The sequence below is a fragment of the Cupressus sempervirens genome, chromosome 5, assembly GCF_028749045.1.
Source record: "Cupressus sempervirens isolate cs-2001-9-10 chromosome 5, ASM2874904v1, whole genome shotgun sequence".
NCBI classification, from domain to species: Eukaryota; Viridiplantae; Streptophyta; class Pinopsida; order Cupressales; family Cupressaceae; genus Cupressus; species Cupressus sempervirens.
The window spans coordinates 477,172,051-477,186,247 of NC_143122.1; the positions used below are offsets into that span (position 1 = coordinate 477,172,051).

The 14,197-nt window shown below is 34.5% G+C and overlaps 1 protein-coding gene across 1 annotated transcript; it reads right to left on the reverse strand.

Moving 5' to 3' along the window:
- Nucleotides 1-1,390: 1,390 nt before the first annotated feature.
- On the reverse strand, nt 1,391-12,630 carry LOC149556826 (pleiotropic drug resistance protein 1-like). The gene is made up of 22 exons (XM_089831384.1): nt 12,230-12,630; nt 12,009-12,129; nt 11,815-11,903; nt 11,648-11,732; nt 10,565-10,724; nt 9,911-9,987; nt 9,765-9,818; nt 9,277-9,669; nt 8,891-9,172; nt 8,467-8,783; nt 6,626-6,786; nt 6,431-6,534; nt 6,193-6,337; nt 5,957-6,106; nt 5,410-5,567; nt 4,931-5,263; nt 4,495-4,785; nt 4,196-4,413; nt 3,874-4,101; nt 3,610-3,781; nt 1,988-2,242; nt 1,391-1,895 (listed from the first exon to the last, which is right to left on the reverse strand). The coding sequence occupies exons 1-22, from the start codon at nt 12,559-12,561 to the stop codon at nt 1,626-1,628; spliced, it is 4,395 nt and encodes a 1,464-aa protein (XP_089687510.1). The 5' UTR covers nt 12,562-12,630; the 3' UTR covers nt 1,391-1,625.
- Nucleotides 12,631-14,197: the final 1,567 nt, after the last annotated feature.

Below are 14,197 nucleotides of genomic sequence, written 5' to 3' on the forward strand. Positions count from 1 at the left end.
TTGAGAATATCATAACATCGACTATTTAAGATTCTCCCCCAACCCTCATAATGACAAATAGGCCTAAATGAGTTTTCTTGGTCTTTTCTAGATTCTCTTTAAGTTAGCTTAAAAAAATTATGACCAATGCTTCCTGATGAAGTGATGTGTCAAAAATGGGATCAAAGCTATGGCCTGCAATGAGACCTAGTGTAAATTGCAAATGCATAACCTTGAAACTACTTCCTAGCTCCAATAACAAATTGCCTAAGATTTTAGTTAATGGTATGTGTTGATTACTAGTATTTCATCAAGATTTTACTCTTATTATGTAATTTTAGAAAATTTGGTACACCAAGTTTATTAAGGTTGTAAATAAGGTTTTGAAAATTGGGTGTAGAAATTGTATGGAATTTTCATGCTTAAACTTTTCTAATATGATAGTCAAATGAAATAAAAAAAACTTATTGATAATAGTCTCTTATATAATTATGACTTGTGTGTTTAGTTGGACAAGTTTATGTATTACTTCAAAGAATTAATAACCAACCAAATTTTGGGTGAGAAATGATGGTGACTATATTTTGGCCAAAATGTTTTCAAGATGACACCTTCATTTTTCTTTTCTTTAGTTAAATTCTTGTATTTATCTCTTGTTAGAAAATGAGATGAAGGAACTAATGTACTAATTATATTAGTTATACTTTATGCAAAATAATATAGAAATAAAATAAATCACATTTATCTTTAAAATTAATGTTAAATTATCTGTTAATGCATATATTTTTGACAATAAGAATATTTGGGTAGATATATTTGTAATAAAAAGTGGTACGATATTTGAAAGAGATTTAAGAATATAAAGTTTGTGATAGTAGTAATTTTCAATATGAATGGGTAAGGTAGGTAGATTCAAAGTTATATTACAAGAATTTGAAAATTTTCAAGATTTTCAATTGGATATTGATTTTAATTGCTCAATCTTTTAAATTATTATATTTTTATGCTTATTTTATTTTGAGGCACAATAAAAATGTCTAATACATTTTTTTTTCAATCCTTTATTACCTCACATTCTTTTTCATTGTTTTGTAGATACTAATATAATTTTAGTTTTATTTTTTCATATTCAATTAAATTCTAACAACTATTCCAACCTCTCCTATTTTGTAGAAAATCACATAGTAAGCAAAAACAAGATCTAGCAAAATCTAATATTTAATAATTTTGTCTCTACAAGTCAATAAAAATATAAATATAGATGCATACGAAAATATGATAGTTGGGTTACCATGATAGTGCTAACATTATTAAACATTTATCATATTTCATACCATTTTAATAACTTCATTAAGTTTATTTTTAATTTAGAGCTGATCACACAAACTCTTGTAAAGGTGAAATAGAAATATACTTAATAACTTATTCCAATTAAAGAATAGTTAAATTTAGAGGGTTTCAAGAACACAAAATCAGCCATTGAAATATTAGTGGGCTTTAATGACACTCTATTTCTCTTTATAGAGGTTTTATGACTAAACATGAACACATAAAATATGAATTCAGGTTAGGTGAGAGAATGTCTATGAATTGCTTATCATTTTGGCATATATACAAAAATGTCTTGGCAAGCTCCCCTTCAACATCTATCTATTTTGGAAGTTAAGAAATTTAATGGCGAAGGCAAAGATAAAGGCGAAGAGAACACCCCATCCTACCACAAAACCTGCAGTTACTCCTAAAAAATCATGTCTAAATCCATAATAACTCTTCAAGAAATGCTTGAGTGTTTCTTTAGTGCCATCAGTTTTGGTTATGATATTATCAAGATCTCCAAATTGTGAAGCGATCAAGCCATAGAGTGTCCATGCAACAGGGTCTGCCCAGTAGTACCATCTCCACCACACTGGAATTTTCTGTCATGCCAATAAATATGCACTTAGTTTATATTATCATTAATCAAGAACAATTGTCATATCATTGTGTGAGTGTTGATAGTAATACTCACTTTGCGAGGAATTATAAAGCCGCAAAAAAGCATCCAAATTCCATAGAAAGCTGAGGATACAATCATAGCTATATTTGAATTCGGAGTGAGAGATGATGTCATCATCCCGTAAAATGTGAAATATAAGAATGTGAAGTACATGAAGAAAAAGAACCAAAAGAACTTTGCTGCCTCCCACTTATAGTCAACCATTGCATACACAATTATTCCATATATTACTGCTTGAATGAAAACATACGGTACTTCAATTAACACCTGCACCAACAACTCTTATTAGAATGTTTAGCCAATAAAGATTCAATATTCTTTAATCATTAGAGTATAGAACAAAAGGGATGCGACTATCCTCCATAGAAAATACATCTTGCGATCAAATTTCAAAGAATAGAAAACAAAATAGATTTGCATGAAAATTTCACTATTTGTTCTCCATGACATGCATTTTTTTTTGACAGAAAAAAAAAAAAAAAATTAGAAAAAAATCATTATATTTTCGTGAATTTGAAGAAAAAAAGTTAAATATTTTTTTTTGGATCAAGTTGAAATATTTTAATTGAAGATTAGCCAACATCAAACAAGAGAATTTCTTATTATCTTTCTAAATTTAATTAGAGTAAACAATGTATGTACATTAAATATTAAAAAGAAGTTCATAAGGCACAACACTTGGTGAAAGTTTTGCAAATGGGGTTGCAAGCTTTGGGTTTAACCATGGAGGAAACTTTGTAGTTAAGCTTGCTCATGTTGGAGTAGTACTAGGATGAGTGACCTCTCGGGAAGTACCGGTGCTTCACCCAGCATCACCTAGATCCAATGATTGCTAAGTGTTTTATTTATTCTCATGAGAGATGGATTCATGTTGAATCACTGTTCATGAAACATGGGTCAGTGAGTTTAACTCAAAATCAGACAGCTAAATCTTGATAGCAATATCACAATCTAAATCACTCCAAAGAAAATAATTATGTACATTTTTTCTTCTCCTCTGACTATTCAGTTTGAAAGAATATGGAGACGCGGTTAGCAATGGAGAAGGTAAGCAATTCAAGGACAATCTAGAAGAATTTCATGATGATCAAATGATATATGAATACCAAGGAACAGCTAAGGAACGTCATGAATGAAGTGGTCTGCCATCAAGGCTATTTTAAAATCTGATGTAGTACTCAGTTAGCTGAGATAGTCTAGTCTCGAAATTCACTTATGATTTGGCAAATTCAATATAAGTTTGAATCTACCGAATCGGCTAACATACAAGAAGTTGGAGCAAGTTGCAGAATCATACACTTTTTCTTTTTATGCGGTGAGTTTGCTGTATGCACTCCCATGTTAGTAGACTCAAAATGAAGGTTTCAACAGTTACAACTTCTTTGGCTAAGGTAGCTTCCAACACACATTAGTTTGTCATTCTTTCTACTGTACTTTCTATGATGCTATATATTGATTAGATGAGCTGTACAACGCACCCTATTTTCTGTTAATCGATTACAATGAATTTCTACTCGTCTTATTCCAATCAAAAGGAAAGAAATAATCTGGTTATAGAGAAATCATAGAAAAATAAGTCCTGTTTTCTTTGATTTTCAGATAGTTTATAATATCCTCAACTGTGAACGACTTACCTGTGCAAGTGCATAGGGGAGGGCAGAGTACATCCCTGCAGCCTTTTCTCTATAGAAGACTGTTCTTTCAACATCTACAACTGGCTCGACTGATGATGCATTATTCACGCCCAAAAATATGACGGACGCAAACAACGATCCCATTGCATTGCCAACACTTTTTTGCTCTCCTCTGCATCACAATTCACAATAAACGCAAAGTTAGACAAAAGGATGGGCTAGGATTCCTACTTGAAGGGAAACAAAGCGAAACCGTAGCCTTACGTCTTATTCCCAACCCTCCAGAAAATAGTGCCAAAAATCAAAGCCACCATCAATGTGAAAAAGAAGCGAATCGCATTGTATTCTGGGTTCCGCCAATATGACCAGTGTTGCTTCCACAGGCACGCCCACGTCTGGATGACAAAAGACTGCGAATACTGCGACTCAAAGTATATATCCTTCGACCCTGGGGCCGGCACGCTCAGCTCCTTTATCAGAGCCTCGTTTCTCCTGCCAATTACCAAAAACACAACTCACTCATGACGGAAATGGCCCAGACATGAATTGTAATTATATAGTTGATATCACCAGCAACAATACTTACTGGTACAGATGGGAATTGCGATACACTTCTGCAAAATCAACTCCGAGTCGAATCTCAGTCCCGACAGAAGTCGACTCCAACATCCACGTGGCCGGATTGTAGCCCTCTGTTATCTTGGGCACGCCTTCAACTGCCTCAAAGTACTCAATCAGATCCTTCGAATGGTGACCCAGCGGCCCCACGTATATCATCTGCCCTCCACGCTTCATCAGCACCAGCTGCACCATTCCACAAATCATTTCCCCACCCACAACATCTAGCATCTAATAAGTTTATTCGAATCATGTGCAAATAATTACCTCGTCGAAGGCCTCGAATATGTCTATGCTTGGCTGATGAATGGTGCACACCACAGTCCTTCCCGTGTCCACAGTGTTGCGGACAGTTCGCATAACGATTGCTGCTGCTCTGGCATCCAGTCCTGACGTTGGCTCGTCCATGAATATAATGGACGGATTCGCCACCAATTCCACTGCAATTGTCAGCCTCTTTCTCTGTTCTGTCGACAGCCCTCTCATTCCGGGCAGACCCACCAGAGCTCCTTTCAAGTTTTCCAGCTCCACCAGACTCATAACTTCCTCCACAAACATCTGTTCAACACAAACGTTTTCCACACTCGTATTGATCAATGCAAAAAAGGTAGCACGTTTTTACATCGAATAGCATCATTTAAAGGTCAGATTATGATCAAACCTATTTGAGAGAACGTATGACATAAGCAATATTAAAACATACCTCTCTGGTTTGGCGATCGACTTCACGAGGAAGACGAAGCCAGGCAGAGTATATGAGGGATTCGTAGACTGTGACACAGGGAGAATGTATATCGTTCTGTTCGCAATAACCAGAGATTCGAGCAAATGTTTCCTGTTTCTTGGGGTAACCAGAGATGGTGATAGAGCCTTCTATGTACCCCCCTGTTTTCCTTCCTGCGAGAACATCCATCAATGTCGTCTTCCCTGCCCCGCTCACCCCCATCAAGCATGTCAACACACCTGGCCTGAATGTTCCGCTCACTTCACGCAGTAACTGAAGTCGGTTCTCTGTTATTCCTTGTTGTCTCATTTCCTGCACCATCATATAATTTCAATTAATTTGGGATTTCTCGTAACAAAATCAATAATAATAACTAGTGATTCAACAGTAAGTAAAAGTTAGTCAAATGGTTAACTTATTTCGCATTTTGCATTAAACAATGAATTCAATTAACATACGTCGGGCATATCGACAAAGTAGCTGACGTTGTGGAAGGCCATGGAGAGCGGTTGGAAGGGCAAAACCATTCCTTTCTTGCCTGCCTCACGGGCGCTTGCCACTATGGAATCAGATCTGTTTGAAACACTGCTACTTTTCCGTCGTGAACTTCTCCGACCTATTTACCATTAATGTTAAAAAAAATTCATGATATTGCTATTACGATTGTAATTCTATAATTATTAGATTAAATGTATTATGGTTTATAATGAATAATTTATAAGAATTTATTTTTTATCCGATTGAATATAACGCTTATTGTGTTTAGGTAATGCTTATGGAAATAAAACATTAAATCTTGTTGGGAGGTCACTCATCCCAATGTTGATTCAAATCAAGTACAATTAAACATGGAGTTTCTTCTAAGACTAAGTCTACTTAACTTGCTACTCCATATGCAAAACCTTCAACAAGTATTGTGTCGTATGAACCATTCATTGTTAAAAATAATCATCAACAACTCTTTTCGCATAAAACTATAAAGCATCAATGACAAAGTCTCCTTACTCGCTGATTGAATTTCTCCAAGGACCCTTCCTGAGATGTTTTGCATTTCAACCCCATTCTCATGAATGGCTCTACTATGAAAACCAGTTGTAGAAATATTTTTACGTTTCAAGTCCTCTTCTGAAATTGTTGCTTGCGGCTTTCCCAATGCTGAGGAAATAGATAAAAGACATTATTATACAGTTAATCACTAAAAGGAAAGTATAAATCATTTCAATGCCAATGCTCATACTTACGATCAAGATAATGTAATGCCAGTGTGTAGAGCACATTAAAGAGAACATTGTATCCCAATAATGCCCCAACAGATAGCCAATACCACCATTTATCAGAAAATAATCCACGAGAATGTAGCAACTTCACACCAATATTATCCGTTTCCTGTCAAGATAGCGAGCACCTTAAGTCTGATATACAAAATCATCTTCTACTAGTTTAGAAGTATTGAAAAGTAAATATATATAGGTTACTAACATTTCTCCATCTACTTGCTAAGAACTCGTTTACTGCAATTCCGTTTTGAGCATACATGAGAGGAGAAATCCAGTATCCCCATATCCACCAGCCTTTAATATCATCTGGTATAAGCAAATAAAGCACAACAAAGTGTTAGTTATATTCATTTATTCACCTATATATGTTAATCAAGAGAAAATAATGTGTAATTACCTCTGGAAATGATGAATCCCCCAAGAACAAAAAGTATTAAGAGGCCAAATGAGCCAAATGTGTTTGCCACAATTCGATTCCTTCCTACAGAGGCTATGAATCTGAAAAGTCCCAATGCAGCTTGAGAAAGTACAAAAAGCAACAATAATTGTCGAAAAAACCTGCATTTGTACATACATGACAAAGTGAAGTTAGTTGATGGGAACTCATAAGAATAACCAACTAGAAAAAAAAATTAAAAAGAAGAAAAACTTATTTGTTACAAATGTATTATTTAAATATCTATAACAAATTACACAAGTGTAATTATGGATTAAGCTTTTTAAAATATTACTAATTTATCAATTTCAAAAATAATTTTATTATAATAAAAAATTATTCTTTATTTAAAATTTAATTTAATTTTTTAAATAAAATTTTAAATAAAATTAGGCAAGAGCCTACAACACAATGATAAATTGTAAGTCTCTTATTTAAGAGGTCTTGGATTCAAGTCTACTCATGCTTAATTAAAAAAAATTTAATTACAACACATAATAACGATTAAATGTATATATAATTGCTTTTAATTTAAATATTTAACAAAACTATTTTAGATAGAGATTGAAACTATTTTATCTAATTTTAATAAAATATATAATATTTTTTTTTAATGAATAATCCGATTTACAAATCGATAAGGGTGCGGTCATAACCCGTGGGCCCTATGTATAAAATAGAACAATGTCATCAATGCCTTTCTGATAAGACATTATTTTATCCCCTTTAGATAGAAGTTCTCCCAAATTATATGGTCAGTGTTGGGCACGTGGAAGACCAAAAACTTCTAAGAACGTTAAAATCAACAACAAACAAATCTGCGGACGTTTTCAATCGAAACGTATTGAGGAATCTATGTGGGCGCTCTCGGGACAGGTGTTGATTGACGACTTCAATGGAAATTTTCGACCCCTTTAAGTTTTGTCGCTGTACACTGGACCCCACATACCATATCTCTTTTGACTCATCAAATATACATATTTTTATACGATAAGTTTAATAATAAGAATAGGTAAATGTAGGTTTTGAGTTTTGGAAGTTTCTTCATTTGAGTGCGGCAAAAATTCTGTAAAATAATATTATACATTTATTAATATTAGATTGACAAATACTTAGTTTTGAATTGTAGAATAATGATGGATCTTGCATATGATTTTGACTTTAAAAGATATTCTAGTATATATTGAAATCTTAGGACAACATTTCAAAATTTCGGTTTCAACATTTTATAGATAAATATATGCAATGTAATTTATTGTTATTATTAATGATTTTAATTTGTCTTTACAATATCTTATTTTTTTTACATTCACAATATTTTTATTTTAAAATCACATCATTTCTTTGTCTCTTTTTAGTCTTTTTAAAAATAGATTAAGTTAATATTTAAAATTATTATCTTAATTATAAAATTTGTATTTTATAATTCTATACGAGTAACTATTATTTCTATAGAAACTAAATATTAACATATATATTATGATATTGGAATTAGATTTAACTTTGTAATTTTAGAATTAAAATTCATTGTCTTATGTTTCATGAATGTTCATAAGAACTTTCATATAAGAATGAAATATAACTTAAAAAATTAATTGATACTACTTGAGTGATCTTTAACTGAAATATTAGATCATATAAAAGATCACCCATCCTAATACAATTTCAATTCAAATACACTGTACTATCAAATAAATGTAATACATATACAAATACAAACTGAAAGTAAAAGTGAAAAAAAAAATCAAAAAAAAAATCTATCCTTCATGTAATATTAACTTAAAATAGGAGAGAGAGGTGACCTGTGAGCGCTTGGAGCAAAACCAATGGTATAGTAGGTGAGAATAGTCCAGATGACAGATTCAAGTACGGAAAGAGGAATTCTCATAACCCAAGTTGGAAGAGAGAATGCCCAAGCGGGATAGAACTTGAAATCCCTCTGCTTGTAATATACTGGGAGTTTGTCAATTGTCATCGATAGTTCCGCCATGCCATTGAACATGAGCTGAACCAGCCCAAAGAAGAGGGCTCCGTAGTAGATGGATCCATCGTTCAGATTCCTGTGATGCATATTCGTTCGGAAGAACACGCTCATCACTATCAAAGCGATTATGGTGATCTGTCAAAGTTCAAACACGTATGTTTCCCACTCTAATTTAAACACGAGTGCAATTAATCATTGGATTACAACAAATTCAGTAGCTAATTAGAGATTTATGTCCTCACCTGGGAGGATTTGAAGATGTAGACGAAGGAGCCCCTCTTCATCAACAGAAGCTCTCTTTGCAGACATGCTTTGAAAAGCTCCACTTTCTTCAACCCAAATCTCTCCGTTGTTAGCGCAGCCGGATGAGATTTGCTTTTATCGTACGGAACTGAGAGTTCTGCGCTCATTTTCTGTCCGAGGTGGAAAGATTGAAATGCGTCGGCAAACTCCTTGACGGGAACGTAACGGTACGCTTGACTTCTGTTCGCCCAATACTGTTCTTGGTCCATGGGTGAAGTCACCTGTGTTATATTCATAGGATGATGTGGAACAATTAGAACTATATTGTATGGGATGATGAGTCATCTGAATATATTATAACATAAATGAAGATAATGTTGTTTACCTCCTGCAAGAAATCGGCGACGCCTTTCCTTTCCGGGCATCGGAATCCCATGGACTGGAAGAAATCAAGAATGGCATCACGGGGGCCGTGGTAAACGAGATAACCTTCGGAAAGTAAAATGACGTCGTCGAAGAGATCATACGTCTCCGGGGCAGGTTGTAAGAGCGAAATGACCATGGTTGTATTGAAAACATGAACGTATTGACGTAGACATTTGACAATCTGGAATGTGGTGGAGCTGTCCAGACCCGTTGAAATCTCGTCCATAAACAACGCCCTTGCGGCTCCCACAATCATCTCTCCCGTTGTCACTCTCTTCTTCTGCCCGCCTGAAATACCTCGGCGCATCTGATTTCCTACCAGAGTGTCTGCGCATATGTCCAACCCCAATATCTGTTCCAACCATCAATATTCCATCTCTCAAACCATGAAAAGGCCATAACAAACAAGGTGTTATCTGTACATACTTCTGAGACGAAGTGGGTTACCTTTAAGATGTAGTCTGTAATCATATTCGTCTCCTGTCCCTCTATTGCAGTGGCCTGCAACGACGGTTACCCATTTTCCGTGAGGCTGTTAATTCATGGGAGAAGCGTATTATAACATTTTAATTAACTCACAGACATTCACAAACCTTCATGAAGATGTCTATGTCCGGATCAGGTTTGATACCTTGTTCCTTCTCTCGCCTGGAAAGCTCGGTCAAAATATCTGTAAATGGGAAAAAGTTCGGGCACTAATCATTTTCAAGAATTAATATTGTCTAATCAATAGTCTAATGATCAAAATTGTTGTTATCGTGGGGTTTTTAATCATGACTGAGTTGTCATTCAGCCAATCTTATGTTAGATTTCACTTTAAAAAGTTGTGTAAGTTGGTAGGTGAATTAAGGACTTAAAACTAAGGTCTCTAGGTATTAAGTGATCTTTCTCTAAAGATTGTTGACTGTAAAGTTAATAAAAAGTGGTATCACCTAATACCCATGTTTAACAAATAGACTAATTACTAATTAAAAATATTAAAATAAATAAATATCATTACATTTATTTTTCAACTCTCGAGATACTTAACTCTAAACTATTTATAATTTAAAGTGCTATCGTTCATAAACTTTCATGTAAATTCTAATGAATTGTATAAATTTGATTATATTGGTCTGATTTTTATCATCAAAATTCAAATTCTCTGATTGTATTCTAACCGGTTTATAACTCTAATAAAAAATAGCGGAACAGAAAATTGAGAGCACGATTCAACGATAAAAACTGATATTGATATTGATAAATACCATATCTGGAGCCAACACCCTGGCAGCGGGCAGCAAAGTCTAAGGTTTCCCTCACAGTGAGATCTCCAATATGCAAATCGTGCTGACTAATGTAAGCAGATGTCCTCTCTGGGACAAACTCGTCCATGGTATGCCCATTGTACTTCACCGATCCTGTAACCTGCATTCATATTTTGTTTCTTTGATTACCGGGTAGCAATAAGCTACAACGATTTGAGTTGGTTATTTTTCGAAAAGATTTATCTTTTTAGAAAACGGTTACCATTCATATGAAATTGTTGAATCATGTCAGAAATTTTAAAAGAATATGGGCAAGACTCAAGGGGAAATTCATAACTTGACCTTACGTTAAAACCAGACGCCTTAAACATCACACATAAAGCTTCACTCTAAGACTAAAAGGGCTCAGACATCATTTTTATAGTTGATTGATATTCTTCTAACATTGCATCTTTCCATGCTTGACATTTTAAGACCTCCTCAACATTTGTTGGCTCTATTTTTGTGAATTCTAGGAAACATAACATTTTTGATTTCTTGTTTTCTTATTTTCTTTAGAAATGTCATTTGGTTCTACATTGTTCTCTTCAATCATTTTCCTGGCCCATAGTGGTCTTTTCTTGCATTGAAACCATCGATTAATAGTAGCTAGGAGTGGGCCCAACCATTTTTAGCCAATAGCTTGGAGCCACTTTTATGCATTGGTCTCATGGTATTGGTTAAGAGTGGTTGGGCCCACTCCTAACCACTATTAGTCAATTGTTCGAGTGTGCCCCTTAAGTTGCTCCCACTAGAAGTGTTCAATAGTCAAAGTTGATTTATTTTTTTCAAATTAAAATTTTTCCTCGAATATGTGATGTTTAAGGATGGCCCTTTAAAACCACTTCTAGAAAAGCTAGAACATACTAGAAAATTTAAAAAAGAACACAAATTTCAAATTTTGCTACCATCCTAATAAAAATTATTAGATTAAACTATTAAAATATGTCACAAATACGGAGAGGATGTACTAGACGTATACCAACATAAGCAAATTAATCCCAACTTATATTTTAAAAAGCAGGGAAAGGAAAGCATTCATACCCGCAGAGTTTTATCCAGCCTTCCTGCGAGAGCCAAGAGGAGCGTAGACTTGCCAGAAGCAGGAGGTCCAAGAAGAAGCGTAATCCTAAATAAAGTCCCATTTTTAATATTAATTTTGGGACAATTAACTAAGTCAAAAATCACGATTACTTTTTCATGTGGTTTACCTGCCAGGCTTAACCACACCACTGACGTCGTGAAGAATATTCATGGTTGTTTTGTTGCCCTTGTACAAATGCAGCGACTCCAGCAGCCCCTGAATTCACATTCCAGGTTTCAACGTTACAATTGCCTACCCACCAATATTTCGTCCCCATCAGAAAACTATAGACGAAGAGTAGTAATAATAAATTATATATACCTCCAATACATCGGCATAATAGTTAATGAGCGTAGGTAGAGCCCTGCCTCCGACATGGACGTTGGCGTCGACATTCAGATGCTCGTACCGGACTTCAACCTCCGGCAACTTAATCCCCACTCTGAAAATAAAATGAACGAGTTCCCCAAACGTTAGAAGAATAAACCACGAATTTCACTGGGGGGAGAAAGGAAAGGGTGAGAATATATGTATCTCCAAACCTGTCGATTCTCTTACGAAGGCGACGGAGAAATTGCTCGTTATCCTGCTCCGCAACTTTGACAAGCCTGTCGAGAACTTTCTGACGGGTGTCCAGCTGGATATCCGTTACATCTACTTCGCCATGAACGTCTTTCAGAATTGATGTCCTCAGGCGGTTGTATGTGGGCAGCTTCTCGATGGCTGCCCATTTGAGGGACTCCTCATCGTCCAGCCGGTTTCTCGAAGAGGATCCCGAGAAAACGCTTTCCGTTCTTTCGAAGAGCCGCCGGCTGCCCAGCCGCAGGCTGCCCGCCCACGACTGCACCTCCTCCTCCTCTGATTTCCCCGACATAACTCCCGCATTAACACGCCCGTGGCCTCCTCACAACAAATAATTCTGGCTGGAGTTGAAACAAGGAATGGCTTGCCCGCGCCTTTATAGCGACAAGATTTGGATACGTCACGGCTTCCGTCTCTAGAAAGTTATCGTGTGGCTCATGCCAATTTAATATTAGTCGCCCGACTCACACAGTTTTCTTCTCCACCAATCTCTTTGAATGGCGGTTCAAACTGGAATTCATTGCTCCAGCTCGAAGCTCTCGGACACGTCAACATTTCCCGTTTATTACTTTTTTTTTTTAATAATGGAAACAACTGGATTACATAAATATTGGCATCCAGTCTGTCAAAGTCATCCGGGGTCGAACTTGGCCCAAACATGCTTCCTGGGGTTTGAACCTTGGTGGATGGCAATGTCAATCGTACCATCATCTTCACCAATTGTGCCCAACCGAACTACAACCCTTTGACGTTAATTACTTTAATTATAACTCAGATAAATAGAATTATCCCGCGCAAATATCGATGTATTTAAATTTTCGGGTCTTTGAGTGATTCTCCAATAAGACATGTTTTTTCTTTTTTGACCCGGAGAGGTTAGCCAATTTCGAGGATGCAAAAATACCATTTGTCTTCTGTACCGGACAGGAATTTGTTATTTGCTTGAATAAAATGGATTGTATTCAATAAGAATTTTGAAAAGAACACATTACTAAACATATAAAAAATGTTTTTGCTGAATCTTTCGTAAGGGATACCATTGGGATAGTCCGCGCTCGTGTTTATGGAGCTCTTGAAGTCAAAGATATAGTCTCCAGAAGATCATACGCTTTTTACTGTAGTTATTTTATCCGAAAGATGATTTGACTAGAGGTACATCTGGTCGAATTACTTTTAAATTTGATAGGATGATTGTTCTAAATGATCTTTTAAGGACAGGAGATAATTATTACGAAAATGATTATAATAGAAAAATATTATATGTATGATGTTTATTTGTCAAATATATAGACTAGATTTTTCAAACATAAATAAATTATATATTAAATATTATATTAATACATGAAAAATCAAATCTATATATTTGATATATAGACATTATATATTATTTTAATCATTTAACTATTATTTATTCTTGGTCTTCAAGTAAGCATTTAGAACAATTATTGTAATACTTTCTTTACTTAATTTAATTTTTCTATTAAATCTTTAAAACTATTAAAAAAAGTTATTAATATTAATACATGAAAAATATGTCTAAATAGTTAATATTTATTTATTAGTATATTTAACTATATTTTTTGAATATATAATTTTTTTTTATTAAAGTAAAATATATGAAAATATCTTTTATTATAAGATTGACGATTTAATAAAATATACACAAAGCTTACTTATTACATTTTTACTATTGCATTTGTCAAGCTTGAGTCATATGCAATTATGCTCTTGTCATTCAAAAATTTAATATAGTTGTCATTTTGTCGAATGTATTGAATTGTGTAATTGTTTTTAAAAAAGGAATTTTTTGCACCTTTTTCAATATGAGCCAAAAAAAATGATATGTTTACTATTATTTTAAATATAAAATAATTATAGGCTATACAATGTTTTTCCCACTTTTTTAATTCTTTATGATGATTGACTAG